This window comes from Ambystoma mexicanum, chromosome 2p, assembly GCF_040938575.1.
Source record: "Ambystoma mexicanum isolate Mex_15411 chromosome 2p, UKY_AmexF1_1, whole genome shotgun sequence".
Taxonomy (NCBI): domain Eukaryota; kingdom Metazoa; phylum Chordata; class Amphibia; order Caudata; family Ambystomatidae; genus Ambystoma; species Ambystoma mexicanum.
The window spans coordinates 1,389,234,748-1,389,251,374 of NC_090923.1; the positions used below are offsets into that span (position 1 = coordinate 1,389,234,748).

General features: G+C 46.0%; 1 protein-coding gene across 1 annotated transcript in view; it reads left to right on the forward strand.

Moving 5' to 3' along the window:
- Window positions 1–16,627, forward strand: part of LOC138567529 (uncharacterized) — a 437,945-nt gene that overhangs the window by 102,287 nt on the left and 319,031 nt on the right. The window contains exon 2 of the mRNA XM_069645810.1: window positions 5,566–11,595. Within this exon, the coding sequence (XP_069501911.1) occupies window positions 5,566–11,595 (6,030 nt within the window). The remainder of the gene's footprint in view (window positions 1–5,565; window positions 11,596–16,627) is intronic.

Below are 16,627 nucleotides of genomic sequence, written 5' to 3' on the forward strand. Positions count from 1 at the left end.
TTTGGGTTGCTTCCCTGCATGCGCACATCCCTACTGAAGAATATCATCTGCCCTTGGCCCATGCCATCTTAAAGAGGCGAAGGAGGTCTGTGTCTGGGGCTGCGCCCCGGTTCACCTTTATGTTGGAGGTCACTGCTGATTGAGTAGTATTGTGGAGATGAGTAGGAGTTTTACCCACTACTTATCACTGTGCTCCTGCAGAGCAGTAGTCCTTTCATCACACGTGCGCACCGAGCTACAAGGGTGGCGCAAAGTGCTAGTGGCTCCCATGCTGGCGCTCCTAATAAAAATGGCACTTACCAGAGTAAATAAAGTCTAAAATGAAGCTTAATGAGCATTTACCATATGAAGTGCCTGCTGAGATTAGGTCGCAGTGTCGTTGTAATCCAAAGCACTTTGACAATACCCGGCTGTAGATTTAGGGCATATTTAGAACATAGCCTTATTTTTCAGATCACCCTTTCGCCAAATGCTTCCTTTTCTGACGCATAACTGATAGTGGCTGTCATTGGTGTATGAACATGTACATGCGCAAAACTTCAAGTAATCCAGAAGCTAAGCGTAGAGCATTTCACCTGTGCATGTGTACCAACGCTGCACTTACTGATGCAGCCTAGTGTATAATATATAACTACACAAATGTGGAGCAAGTAGGTTTTCTGCCTTCAAACAAGGCTGCGTTGGATAGGCTCTTTACAGAGGTCGCAACGTGCCCCAAAGGTGAATTCATAACAGCTCATAATTCTGGTTTTCATAAGCCCTACGTTTGTATCTGGTTTTTTAGTTTTCCACCACACTCTGTTGACCAACCTGAAGAGTAATTAAAAGTTTTGCCTTGCTAAATGTAGTTGCCTGACACAGCTACCACTTTTTAAGGAAGAAGTATCATTCTGGTCCAAAATACACCACTTTTCAATGTTGACCGCGCAGGAGAGAAATGTGAAGGGCATAGCGTGCACCAGCAATCGGAATTCCACCCCTTCTACAGGGGGAGCGAGTGATGCTGGATCCCTGTTGAAGAGTGTTGGGTCTGCGAAACTTTGACAAATCCTTGTCCTGGCTGACTCTTCTTATGACCGGGGACATGGAGAGGAAACTGACAGTCCAGGACAAATCGGAAACGGTGGCAACACTAGGAGCAAGTCCAATGACAGTGCCACACTAATGTCTCCCCACACTGTGGCTGCTATATCCCTCTCCCCGACCTTTTGGGAAGGATGGTTGTGTGAGGTTCTTTATCAAGGCCCTTAACACTGCCCCCTCTGGCATCAGTAATTTTTCTTTTGAATGTGTCAATCTTCAACTCCCGTTTTACTCCTCCAACTGTTCTGGCTCTCTTCTGAGCCCCATGTCCTCTCAATTCTTTCCCTGAGGGATCCTCTCTTTGAGTCACATCCCAATGACACCCTCATTGTCATGATGGGGGACTTTAACATTCCCATTCCCTCTGCAGCCACCACCTTAAACCTGAACTGACTGTTATTTGACCCTTCCTTCAACTCCCTCAACGGCCAGCCTACCCACATTGGTGGGAACTCCCTTGTCTTTCTCTCTACTTTGCTCTCCTCTGACCTGTACATTGATCCCTCACGTCTGATCACTCATTGTTCACAGCATTGCTACGGTGCTTCTTGTCCTGCTTATGGTTGCTCTGCAAGTGAGCAACTTCCTTCAACAAAGTCTCGCAATGGGATGGGGGTGGTGCATCCATTAAGTTAAACGGTGGCAAAACTATGCCGCCCTATGCTGCAGAACGCAAAGATCTTTCAGACGAGGCAGCAGTTGGGCACAGAATTCCCTGTCGGCTCTAAGATGTCCCAGTTTTTAGCTATGTGGGACCCTGTGGGCATGCAGCTTATCACCCCCATACTCCCCGGCTCCCCACATCACTGGTAGATGAGCCACTGCCCCAGCTCCATTTTGGGACCTAGAGACTGGTTTGGTCGCATTTGCACCTTTTTTCCACCGAAAGACAACTTTTTAATGGTTTATAATTTGTCCATCATCCCTGCATTTATGCTCGGAGTGCTACATTCTTCCATCCATTGCCTCTTCCCTGTTCGTTCCACAGGGATGGGTTTTGTACGGTTTTCGGTTTTAGTTTTCTTGCAGACGGTGTGTATGATAAAAAATTCCCTTTATTTTGCACTGTTATTTGGGTCACTACTGGACCGCATTCACACCCCTCTGAAGAGCATAGCCTTCCTCGGCCCACATTACCACAAAAGACAAAGGAGGTGAATCTCTTAACCATGCCTATTTTACCATTGTGGTTGTGTTGTCTCTTGGTTTTTCAGAAGTGAAACAGCTGAGATGGCAGCCATGAAGCAGTCGCTGGACTGATCTACTGATATTTTTAAATCAATCAAATTCTCTCCTCAACTCCCCACAAGAGTCTATGCAGATACAACCTGGCCCTTCACCTTCACTGGCTCCCATTGCACGCACAAATCGCCTTCAAGTCTTGCTGCATCATCTATGAGGCAGTCACACTCGAGCCACCCAGCTACCTCGCGGAAAAACTCAACCTCTCTGGCTTATGGTGGTACGCTGTCCGCCAGGACACATGCAGACTTGAAATCCGCTGCTGCAAAAAAGGGAAGGACCAGAAAACAAACATTCTCTGCTTATACCCCAAGACTATGGCCCGGGTCTTTTGGTTGTAACCCCGGATAGAAGCTCGGGGGATACAACCAAAAGACTAGTTCTGACAGTCCCAACATTAGCCTAGCCCCCGATCCTTTCCAGAGCTAGCAACACCCCTGCCCAGAGCTACCACTGGAGAACGAGGAGGTTGCACTTCGCAAATGTAACTTCCACATAAGATGTAAACATTTAACTTTGTCCATTATTGTCTTATGCTTTAAATACTGTATAGATGTGTCCTAATGTTTATTGAAAGATTGTGCCAAATGCACAGAGTCAAATTCGCATAGGTGCGTTTGTTCAGCATCCTTTGGCCTGGGTACTAAAATGAGTTCCTGGTAGTTTGTGTTAAACTAACCAGGCTCTTCTAGGCTACAAGCAGTAGCTAAATAGCTCCCAGCTCCCCTCAATTCTGAACTTTGATACAACATGACCTACAGCACTGGTGCAAATAAGACTCCCACCCTCCTCCTAACATACGAAAAATGCCCTGCTACACTCGCCTCTGCATTGAACTTTTCTAAATCCTCATTCACAAAACCCCTCTCCTTTTGCAATCCCACCTTCCTTCTAGCCACCACCTCTCCTCCTTACCCCTTCTACTCTTGACTTCTCTCTTACCGAATTAGCACCCGTTTTTCTCAGCGCCAACCCATATTGTGCTCCTAATGACCCATTTGTTTCTCAAATGGTCAAAGACTTGGTCTCAATCCCCTGCCCTTATCTAGCAGAGCCATTTAACCTCTCTGCTGGGCCTTCCTTCCTCCTTCAAATCTGCAGCTGTCGATCCTTCTTGGGGAAATAAACCCTATGCTGGCCCCAACGTCCCATGGAACTATCACCCAGTTTCCCTCCTTCCCAAGGTCAAAAGCCCTTGAGTGGTGGTTCTTCAACCAGATCACTAAGTACCTTGAGGATAATGGCATTGGAGATCCACTTCAATCTGGCGTCCGTCATGAACACTCCACTGAGACCACACTCCTACATGTCTCTAAACTTCAATGCTCTCCTCTCCAAACTCTCTAGGACCATGGGTTTTGCAAGTATGTTCTTGGCTGGATTGCCTCCTACTTGAAAAAGGGACTCCTTTTTAAAATGTTCTGGAACTCTCAAACCTCAGAGCACACCAACCCATTTCTGTCTGTTCACCCCCAAGGATCAGTCCTTGCACCTCTGCTGTTCGCACTCTATACCTCTACCCTAGTAAGACTTATCTTGTCCTTTGCCTTTCACTATACCCTCTTTGCTGATTACACTCCAATCTTTCTTTTTTCCCCTCGCACCAGCCATCATAGAACAGATTAACATCTGCCAAATTCCAAGCCGCCGCCAAATATCCTTCCACTGCCTCATGCCGAACTCTTCAAAAATGTACGTCCTTGTACGCTCGGGTTCCAATGCCATCCCTACCCTCCCCATCTCCTTCCTGCCTGACCTTCTTGCTCCCTTGCCCAACACGCACTACCTTGGGGTTCTCTTTGATGGTGACACCCAACTGCAACAATTCATCACTAAGGTCACCTCTGCTGCACATTTTAACCTTCTCAGTACTCTGAAAATGTGTCCATTTCACACTTGCCATGCTACAAAAAACTAGAGTCTCCACTCTTCATGCTCAGCAAACTCGACTTCTGCTCAAGCCTACTCACGGGCCTTGCGCTCTTTTCCTGCCACGCACTAGACCGAATCCTCAACTTCCCTACCCACCCTAACCTATCTAGATCCTCCACCAATTCCACCTACCAACACCATGCTTGTTGATTCTCCTGGCACAACTGATTCTTTTAAGGTTCCCTATCCTGGCCTACGAGGCAATCATTGTCCTTGATCCTCGGTACATGTCTGATTGTTTCTAGCTCAGGGCAATGTGTTTGTCATGGAAGCAAGACAATGTGGTGCATCACACGTTTGAATCCTGATCCAGCGCTTAGAAACCACTTGCCCGTATTAAGCGCGTTATAAATGAACAATAAAATAAATACAATTTAGCTATCTACTATCTTACTCGCTTTGCTGCTCCTCTGCCCTCACCCCCCACTGTCCTATGCCGCTCTGGCTCCAGTCTCATGCACCCCTGTCTCCTCTCGCTTCCATTCTTTCTTTTTTCTCCCTACCAGCCCCACTATATTGGAGTCAGCTGCCCGTCGCAATCAAAACTAGCCTGGCTGTGGATCTGTTGACAACTCTGCTTAAACTTTTCCCAAGAAGGAAATCCTCCACGCCTGACCCCACCACATACTGCTGCGCCACCTAAGATGTAAATTTGTATAGTTGTACAGTACACATCTTTAATTTGAACAGCGTACCCCCTAGGTCAATGTTACCTTCCTTTGTCGTACCCCCTAGGTTAATGTTACCTTCCTTTGTAAGTTACATATGTTTTTTCTAATAAGAGGGGTGCGCAGGGGTACACTCTGAATCCCAACTGCAGTCAGTCCCACAGTCCAGCCATGCTTTCATGCCTCAGCAATTGTCTGGTACAGGCATGCAAGGTTAAATCCTTAAGTACCAGGATGTTCAAGCTAGGAATTCTGGTTGCTGTAGTCTAGAGCCAGCCAGGATCAAACTCTTTCCCAGTACTCAATCTTTACCCTCATTGGGGAGGGAGAGAGGAGTTACCAACAATGTGGTACTCCTCAGTCAGTCATACATCACCTGGTCGAGGACCCTCTGGAGCCCCAGACTCCATTCACATGTTTTCCCCAAAAATGGGGGTGAGCAGGGGCACACTCTGGAAACCAAGTTGATGAAAGTTTGATTGAAAGTTAATTTGGTTAGCCAGCTCATAATTCATACAGTTGACATAACAACATATATTGAGTTATTGCCATTTAAACAGCAAGATATTGTTTGTTGGTGTGAAACCTAAATGGTACTAAGATTTCTCATTACTTTTCCCTTCTTTTTGTTTCTCCACAGTCTTGTCAACAAATGCCTCCACTGCATCAACTCCCAGCAGCGATGCTTTCACCCCCAAAAACCTAAGTCCACTACAGGATTCCCCAGCTGCCAGCCCCGATGGTACACCAGAGGTTGTGATGGATCCGAGAAGTACGTTACCCTTTCTCAAAACGAAGGCTGGTGCCAGGCCTCAGCCAGAAGGGGCCAGCAGTGATGTGGCCACTGGGGGGCCCATCACCAGGGCCTTACTGACCTCTGCACTTCAGGATTGCAGTTCACAAGAGGAAGTGCTGCAGGGCCTCCTCACCTGTGCAGGAACCTTGGAACTAGCAGATCCCCTGAACCCAGATATGCTGGACACCCGGATCGTGATGGGCGAGGAAACCAGTTGCAGCAACGAGGAGATTGGCGCGGGAGATGCAGTGCACAGCATGCTCCTGGACCACAAATGCACCAAGGGCTCTCCAGGTACACCACTTCCATGCTCGACATCCACAATTACAACTTTGGAGTGCAACTCTGCAGAAGAAAGGGGCACACAGGAAACTGACATACTGCAAAACCTCGGAGAGTTGGACCTCACTCCTGAAAAAGCAGCTCCAGCATCATCTCTTGTACACTCTCCTTCAAAAGGTGAAGCTATGGAAAGCGGACCGTACCAGGCTCCTCTACCACTGAATCATTTATTCTTGCCCTTTGAAGACTCAGCCAGAGAATATATTTTACAAGAGAACGCGCTTTCTCAAGGAGAAGTGCAAGCTTCTGATGTGCCTTCACTATCCTCTGAAACCACCAAAGACCCCCAGTTTGTTTCTGTCGAGGCAGTGGGCCAGTCCTTCCTGAATAAGCATGTATGCAATATAGACCCTGACCTTTACTTTACCGCACCTTCGACTCCCATCAAGACCATTTACTCCCACCTCAAACATCACGCCTGCTCAAAGGAGAGCCTGAACGAAGAGCAGGCTGACGTAGAGAATGATAGTCTCTGCTCCCCGCCAACCTCCCCATCAGGGTCCTACATCACTGCTGAAGGAAGGAGCTGGGGGTCTTCGGGGACATCCAGCATCTCTCCTTCCTGCTCCCCGAACCTCTTGGCTGAATCAGAGATGGAGTCTCCCACGGCCTACGCAGAATCGCTGGCTGATGATGTTGAAGGCTTACAGGGTGTACCAAGGAGCCTGTTCCTAGCTTCTGGTCTGGCAGAAAAGGGGCTGAACCTCGACTCTGAAATAATGGACAAGCAGCTTAACCATTTCATTAGCATTCCTCCTATCAAGCAGCGAAACAACAAGGAGCAAGATGATGATGATGGTGATGATGAATCTAGCGAAGAGGAGAAAGAAGAGGACTGGGATTTAGAATTTGCTACCTCCTTTGCAAGCATAGACTATGGAAATCTCAGTGCAAGCTCATTAGCTCAAGGAAAGTGCACTGGCATGAGTTATTCGAGTGCAGAAGGCATCGACCTGCCTATTTCTAGTACCTATGTCTCTTCTATCATCCCTGGAATTGCATTTTCGGATACAACAAGCGACTTGTCCAGAGCCAGCTATTCTGAAATCAATTTGGCCGCTGAAGTTCCTAAGCCTGAGATTGCACCCTCATCCGCACTGCCATCTCCAGTTACTGGAAGTTCCATTGAAGGCAGCGATAATGACCAGATGATCCCTGCAGCGCTACTCCCTTTCCATGGGAGCTTGATTTTTGAGGCGGAGTCAGTGGAGATCACTCTGTTTCCACAGGAAGAACTTGCTGAGAATGACGTGATCCACGGGGTTGACGACGAAGACTCCTTCCTCCATTCCTTGTCCGAGACCTCCATGAATGAAGGCGTGGACGAGTCCTTTGCTTATCAGGATGACACTTCAGAATCTTCAGAGTCTGCGTCCTATGATGGGGAAGAGGTGGCGAAGCGTTACACTACTGAGCAGTATGCTGTGGTGGCAGACGCAGCAGAAGGAGTTGGAGGAACTGAAGAGGACTGCAAACCAGAGTCTTCAGGTAGTGAGAGTGAAATGGAGACATCTTCTGATGACTCTGACCTGGATGAAGGGGCAGTATTTGCAGTTGTTGATGTGGATGTGAACCCATCAGATCTCTCAAATACAGAGGAAGATGTGCTGGATATATGTTCAAAGGCTGTTGCCCAGAGCGTTTCGCATCCTATTTTGGAAGACGCAGCTAAGGGAAGCGGAGAAGACCAGGAAGATGAAGAAGGTGAAATACACTTGTATGCAAAATGTTTGCTACCAGTTGAATCGGGTGACAAAGAAACATCTCACCAGAATCATCCCCTCACTCAAGAGAGCTCAAGCGAGCCAGAGCAAAGCTCGGATGATGAATCTACTGGTAACGCAGGCAGCAATGATACCGGAATTGGGAAAGATGCGAGCTGCCGTTCAGCATCCATAGATGAGGTTCCACATGAAGAAAGCCTCGCTGAAGTTACACCTGCACCACTGGAGCCTGCTGTGATTCTACACTGTTTGGAGTCTGAAAAAATAAAGGAATCGCTGGCGGAACTTGGATCAACCCCCGACATCTCGGAGGACCCCCAGTCTTCACTGTCAGAAATGGATGAAGCTCTGGAAGGCGACGTCCTTAATGCAGGGGAGTGCTTGATTGCCTGCTTTGATACAGACGAAGAACTGGAAACATTCTCCACAATGAAGTTGGACTCCAGCAATAGAGTGGAATTTGATCAGTTGGATAATGTGGCTATTGACACAAGACACTGCAGGGGTGCACCTGACCAAAGTGAAAATGAGCCACTGGCAACCAATGACCTTGCAGTTGAGAGAACAAAGTTGTCTGCATCCAATGTTGAAGAGCAGCGGGCAGATTCCACAGGCAGAATGAGTGTCATGAATATAAGGGGCCCAGAAGACTTGAGCACTGCTGATGCTGAAGAATTCCAGAGATACACGCGAGATCTGCAAATCATGGAATTGGAAAGAAGAGATGAAGACCCAGAGGCAATGACCGAGATGACCTTTGAGGAGTACTTGCAGCAGCCAGGTGAAGCAAGATTCGAAATCATGTCAGCTGGTGAATGCTTGATAGCCTGTTTTGACTCGGAGGATGAGCTGGAAGAACACTCCTCTTTTGATCAAGCAAATAATGACGGGCGCGTGCATGCCCTACCAGAGAAGCAGCAATGTTTGTGGACTTCTACAAAGCTTGAGACTAAAGAATTAGAAATGCCTCTCGGAGTTAGTCATGCAGCGAGGCCATCAAGGATCACAGACCTGCCACAAGTGTCATCGCCATGTACGTACTCCATTGCAACCTCTAATATGTTCCCGGGAATACCTTTTTGTGAATGTGAAGAAGGCTTGAAAGCACTTAGAGAAAGATTTCCAGAAGCAAACATTGTTGAGCGCGATCAACCAAATGACTCCAAGGCATCTGAGCCAGACAAGGAGGTGCACGTTTCCGGTGATCATTTCTCATCGCTTGCCCCGTCATCCCTATTGCTAACAGTTGCTTTGGACAAAAATAAGCCAAAAGAATTGTTAGGAACTGAGCTTAAGAATCATGTGGAAACTGACAGCACTTATAGGCATTTTCCGTTATTGATGCAGGAAGAGGACCAGGTCAAAGATGTAGTAGAAACTGAAATCGAAATCCAGCCCAGTACGATAGCATGTAACCTCAATCTGATTCCTACAGAAACCAACAAAAACAAGGCTATTGAAAGTGCACTTGTCGATAGAATACAAGATGCATGCGGCCAAGTTGACCTGCACCCAGGGCCTTCCATGGAAAAGCCACCTATGCTGAAAGTGGCAGAGGCCCAGTCAAAGAGCGACACTCGCAGTGAGTGCCTAGCATCCGAAGCAAGGACAACTAGATCTTCAGAAACCAATTCCTGCAACCGTGAACGTGTGGTGCAAGAGGAGGCACCGGCTGAAAGCATTTCAAGGACTCAGCCACTGGAATCGGGAAACCAGGATGGAAAACTTGGTGCCTCCTCTGTGCAGTCCAAAGTGCTGGAGAGGGACAATGTCTGTCGGCATAGCACAGCAGATGAGGTGGGCAGAAATATCCAGCCAACAGAAGGTTTTATAGGTGTCGGTCATACTACACATGAGCAGAATGGACACAGTTGTCCACAGCTAAGGGGAAATGATGATCCCAGGGCTGGACTGGTTGCACACAATCCCACTCTAATGCCCCTTTCAGACTGTGTTACTGGTTTAGCAGACAGCTGCAAACACAATGATAGTGCTAGGACTGCTGAATCGGTCAATGAGAAATGTTTATCAAAAGGCATTCCTGAAAGGAAATCTACAGATTGCACGCCAGAAAAATGTGTTCAGGCTGTTCTTCAAAAGAACTCTACTAACTTGGATAGTGAGCTTGTAAGTGAAGAAACCACTGAGAAAGACATAGGCGAGAAGGGGAGATCCTACCAGGCTCTGCATTCAGACCTTGTAATCGGTAACAAACGAGAGGAGGTTTCCCAGGTAGACTTGCCCACTCAAGTTGAGTCTTTGTCCGATGCTCCAAAAGATGAACTGTCTGAGTTGGAGGATGACACCATGAACATTTCTATTTTATCGTCTGATTCAGTTTCTTACAACCCTGCCGCAGGAAGCATGAAAAGGAGCAGATCACCCCCCAAAATATATGCTGAAGAGAAGATTGATAGTAAACTGAAGCTCCAGTCACCTGTTACTTCCACCAAAGTGGAAGAAACTATGTCGGAAGATCCACAAGTGGAAGCAATCCAAACTCTCGCAGATCAGCCACAATCTCCATCTCCAGTGCTCCACGAGGAAATGCCACCAGCAGATCCAGGTCAGGAAGAGTCCATCATGTCTTCAGAACAAGAGGGTTATGCAGATGATACCAAAGCTTTGACTACAAATGGTCATTTAACAATGAAAACCATAGATGCCAGGGGGGATGAAAAAACAAAATGTCCTGACCTTCCTCAAAATGAAGGCAAAAGCAGGGCAGAAGGTGTCTTAATCAGGAAAGCTAACCAGTTGGATTCCTCCGACACCATTTCACCCCCACACACTCATGAAATGGAAACGTCTGAAGCACAAAGATTGAACAATGAGCTGGAAATCACCAACCTGTTGCAAGGCTCCTTTGGTCAGCTGGTGGCTCGGGATCCTGGATTAAGGCCATCCTATCTTGAGGCTAGCAAGCCACCCCTGGAGATGCCCATGGACCTGTCGGTTTCAGGCATTAAAGACATCCCCAAGATGGAACCCATAGTCGGGTTTAGAGGCTCGCTAGAGATCAGCAAATCGAAAGGGAAGGATTCCAAAGTCGAGGTGGGCTTCAAAACATCAAGCCTCAGTGCTGTGAAGGTTCAGTGTCAGAAAGCACAAGAGGGAACATCTCATCTCGGCAAAGAACTGATAGGGGGGAAGTCGGCACTGGAGCTGGTTGATACAAATATCAAGGTTAAAAATGAGGGCTGGTTGTTTTCTAAACTCAGTGAGGCTGCCTTGTCCGATACTATGGGGGAGTCGGAGCTCAGCACATCTGGAGAAGAGCAAAGTTGGAAGAGCAGTCCTCAAAAAGTAAACAGCAGAGGGACATATAGACAGGCCGAGGTAGAACTCCATGTCCCAGAGTATGGAACTGCAGTCCATAGTCCTGTAACCCGACACCAAAGCACAGCAGTGTGTGAGACGGGGAGCACAGAGCATGCAAGCCACTCGTCCCCGGAAGGGAGGTATTCTGATTCACTGCACACACAGCCAGGTGACATTTCCCCGAAGAAGGGACCTCTCCATGTGGGTGACGCGCAGTGCCGTCATCCATGCCAGGAGCCTTGCACTGAACAGGACCCATTGGAAATAACTGCCCCCCTGAGTGCTGGGCTTTCTGTTTCTCAGGGATCAAATCTCACACAAGTGCCTCCTCCCGTTCTGGCTCCCCTATCACAACGATCAAAGGGGGATATCCAAGCGAAGAGGGACTCCCTGGGGCGTTCTGTTCCTGAAGCAAGGGAGGTAATTGAAGACCTTTGTACAGAAAAACAGTCGGTACCACGCCTGGATTCCAAAAAGTATTTGACAGGTAATTTGATTGTCTGTTGCCCTCATTGTTTGCCTTGCATCTCACGGTGGCACGTTGGGTTGGGTTCCTGCCAGCTAGTGTCCATATTCAGTTTCTGCTCAGTTTATATATCCAAAACGTCCCACATATGGGAGGGGGTAGAGGGGTGCATGACCACCGGAAGCCGGGGGGGGTGAGGGGTTAGTATAGGGAGGGGTGAACCAAACCCAGACACATGGTGGGGCTTCATTTGCTTTTTTATGATTGCTGTTGGTGAGCAACAGTAGGTTTTGCAAATTGTATTGGCTTTTTTGACACTGAATATCTGACTTGGAACGTGGTTAGTTCGTGTGCACACCAAGTCGATTGGCTCTGTTCCGGCACAAAATGTTTAATACATCTGCCGCATCTTGCGGTTTCACACTGTATGGAACGATGTAATTGTAGAATGTATCGGTGACAAAACATTTTCATGATGGGCATTTGTTTTATTTAATTGCATACTTAACCTGGTTTACGTAAGATCATTTCACTTGTGGCATGTTGGTGTACATAATTTGGTGTGCATGCATGTACTGGGTTTTATATAGTGCAATCCCTGCTGGGGGTCGACACTGTGCTGCAGAACAAGTCAATACAATAAGGATTTTTACCCACACACCAAATCAAGAAGCAAAAATGTGTACGTCCTACCTAAGGAATCAAAAACTGTGCATGGGTCCCCATAAAGAGTGGCCATTGTGTCTCCCATTAAACCCCTAACCAACCTGTCCCAAAAAAAGATATTCGTCGACATCCATATAATAAAAACGAGTGGTGTAATGGCTATTTGGCCACCAATCGGTAGAGGTAGCACTCTTGAAGGTTGCAAATAACTATTCCCAATACGGTAACTCCTTAAATTGGGGCAAACGCTTTTTGCCACCAGCTTGTATCTGTTCGTGAACATACAGGCTGAGCCTCCCTCCCCCTGCACTTGCCTTTGGGCACCCACTGGCCAGTTCTGTCCCACAGGCCTGCACTTATTGTATTGGCAGGTGACCTCCCTTTAACCAAGTGGTCTCTGATGGGCACTTTCATGTTGAGCTGAAACTGACTTTTTTTTTTTCTTCTATTTTTATAGACTGACACTTCCCCTCTGTGTGGAACCTCTAACACTTATCCCCCTTCCCTTGTCCCTTCTCTCTCCCTGCACTTGCACATTACGAATGTTCACAAGGCCGAGTAGGACCGCCTCTGTCTTTGCTCATCATTGTTATTTTATTTGCCTTTTGTTCCCTCCCCTTTGCCCTGCGGGCACTTTGAAACACAATTTCTTGATGGTATAAGTGCATTGTAAATGCACAATGAAATAAATTGCTCAGCATCAAGATGATTTAAGGTAAAATCTATTAACCCTTGATAGCTTGTAGGGGTGTTTTACTTCAGGAGACCAGGGGGCTCCCAAATCAATATGAACTTAATAGCAAGAAAAACACTCACACACTGCATAGTTATTTTCCTATTTAGTGTGTGTGTGTGTTTATCTAATGTTTTTTTATTTTTTATTTGGCCGTAACAATCCTAGTAAGGGTCAGCAATATGCCTGTGTGTGTCTGGGTAGAGGACAAGGCCCTGTGGCCCTGTATATGATTTTAGGGTCAGATACTCATCGCCAAGGCTGAAGTGGCAACTCTGACGCGTGTCCTGCAATTTCCATGTGTCCAGTAGAACTTATTGTTCACTTAATTCTAGAGCTAACTTAATACTCTTTATAACTTTTTGATACATTTAAATGTAAGGGAGCTTGAAAACACTAAATGTTTTCATTCACCTCATTGTTGGAATATTAACATGTCAATACACTTATGATTCCTGATAGGCCTTAATCGTCCTGGCTATTATCGTATACAAAAGAAAGTGATCAAGGTCTCCAGTTCACACCCAATCTGACAATCTTCTACATCACCAATACATTTTTTTTATCAAAAATGCATCACTTTTATTCATATTTAAGTTAAAAAGTTAAAACTTATTTGAACATCCGACAATATATGAACGATTATACATATTGCATAGTGAAATAAATACTCAATTCACGTAGACACAGAAATCAACAATATTCATTATAAAGACCCAAACAAAAAAAGGTCCCTATATATGTATAAAGTGCAACAAAAAGCCCCTGGCTTGTCAGGGGACCCTACAGTTGTAACTAGTCCTTTTTCTTTCTGTGACCTGCCCCTTGTTTGCAGTGTCTTAATTTCTTCTTCAAGAATCAACACTGTTTCTCGGCCATCTAACAATCATTAGATGATGCTCCTTCCACTTGCAGCCTTCTTCAGGACATGACCAGTATTTTCAACAACAAAAAATGTTCATGTGTCTGGTGATAGTAGTCCAGCGCCTAGTGGGATCTAGTGTGGACCACTTGTTGAATGCATTTCTATGCCTCTAACACCTGCACCTGCAGTGTTGCAATGAGCTGTATCCAAATCAATGGTGAAAGCAGTAAAATACAGGAGTCCAATAATTGGTAGATGAGCCTCAAAAAGGTATCCCGTAGGAGATGGAAAAAATCCCCAAACTGCTTCAATCCTCGAGTATAAAGTAGACTACCGGGAGACACCAGCACAAATTGCAATTTGATACTTGACTAATTTGGTAAGCACGGCAACCTGCCGAAAGTTAACGTACACACATTTTATTTTTTTAAAGGACAATTTTGTCCCAATTATTATAACTGTGGATATTCAAAGTGACACAAGGTCACACATTGGTGGTTACACAAGTAGCCCATCCCCACTGGAGAGGTCCAAGTTTCCTAGCACAACTAATGCCCGATATCACACTTACCAGTATAAAAAGGAAGACCATAGCAGGAATGGTTGAACTAGTATGTCCAGATTTCTGGCTTGACTCCACAGAATGTCCGTTCTCTGCTGTTCAGACTGTATCACAATCCTGTTTCTGTCTAACAATGACTTCAGGCTAGCTGAATACTTGTCTTTTTCTCTTTCACTGGTGAAGATTTTGATAACTTTGCAGTGATGAGTATTGATCCTCTGGCAGCTTAGTGCCTTTTCCTCTGTTACTAGGCCAACATTTTAACTTGCTAAAGGGGGTCCAGGTCATCGCGCACCAATAAGACCAGGCCTTAAGTCTGGTCAGGTTTTTTTAAATGCCTGTCTTTTTGTTACTCCTATTTGTAGCTACCATTTGAATAGCTATTTGGTGAATGGGGCTCAGAATGGCACCGAATTGGAAGATCCAATCTCTGCCTCCACTCGTGATGTGCCGGAAGATAAAAAAAACATTAAGATAACGGACTGAGGGTGAAGGCCGTAATTGGTTCCACACTTCAGTAAGATGATTGTTCCAAGTGGTATGGAAGTTTGAGGATGTTGGTAAGCCTCTAGTAAGTGAGAAGGTTAGTTTAGGCTCAAAGTGCTGCCCTTGGCTCTGCCTCATCATGGTGGCCTGGAGAGGACAAAGAAACCAATGCCTCCAAGTAGATCCCTTTTTAAAACTGTTTGGTAGAAGGCAAGTACAGCGCCCCCTTCCTGAAGTTGACCGGGCACAGTTGAGTCCGGCTCTTCCATCTTCCAGAGTAGAATTATTGCTTAAAGGACTTCCCAACAATGCTCCCTTGAACGCAGAAGTCCTGGAAGGAGGGCTTTGACTTGCCACCTGGAAATTGAGCCTGTCTTCCTTCTGCCTAAATGATGCCATAAGGAAGGGTTTTCTGTTGACAGGAGTGCATTAATGAAATTTTTAGTGGATTGTTATTGTCTGCTCTGGGCATCTTGCACCCGATTATCCTTCAATTGAATAAATACATTGAACATAATAATAATTTAATAATAATTTTGCATTTATATAGCGCTACGAACCCTCGGGTATCTGAGCGCTGCTTATTATTACCCACGGTGTGTGGTGCTCATTTATCGACCTCAGAAGGATGAAAGGTTGAGTTTGGCCCTGTCGGGATTCGAACCTGCATCGGCAAGCTCTATACAGATGTCAAAGCAAGCGATCTACTCACTGTGCTATCAGACTGGCTAAAGAATATTAAAAAGAAGGGAATTTAGGAGCTGGAATCTTCCCCGTGTAAGCTCCATCCATGTGGACTCTAGGTCGCACTGGCAAGGTAGACGCTCTACAGCAAAGCGGAGGGCACTTTTTAGCACTGTCCCAAGAAAGATTTCTTTAGTCACCATCAACTTTTAATGTTAAAAATAACCTTCATTACTTCACGATTCAATTCTTCACCATACTGCTACTCGGAAATCCAAGAAATGCACAACTACCTTAAATAAGGTGATGTCTGAGTGAATCATACTGTACACTTCTTTACTTCTTTATTCTTACCTATTCAGGTGGCTAGGAGATTGCTCATGTAAATATTGCGCCCATCTCCTGCCATTCCCTTCTTTCTATTTGTAAGACTGCCAATTGTTATCTGGAAAGATGATGTAAAACATAGGATATGATGTCCTACACAACCCTATATAGCTGTGTGAAAAAGAATGACAAATATAAGCCTCTATTGGCCCAACAGACCTACTTGTAGTTGCTGGCTGCCAGGCCGCCTTTTGAAATGGTGTTGAGGGGAAAAAGCATGGCTGTGTCACCAAATGACCTCCAAATTGTAAAATATGCCTTGCAGGTTTATGTAAGGTGTACTGAAATGCCCTCTAATCTGGACAAATGGCTCCTAAGTTTTATATAGAAGCACCCTCGCTTACTGCCAGTATTATGTAGGGAGGCATGTATTCCTGCATCCTTTAATTTGCGCCAAATCACGTCTACCGGGATTCAAAATGTCTGCTGTTAAATAGTGTTATGACATCACGGCACGCGCATCGAGGATGTGGGAATTCCCGCTGAATGTAAACACAAGATTTCAGTTAGTTTGTCCTGGATAGTTCGAGTAAAAGGGGTAGTCTTACACAATTTGGACAGCAAATTGATATACTGGTCCGAAGAGCCAGCTATTTGTAAGATGCTACAAATGGAACTGGACAACACTTGTCGAGTAATGTCACATCATAAACCCTGAGAGCAGAAATAA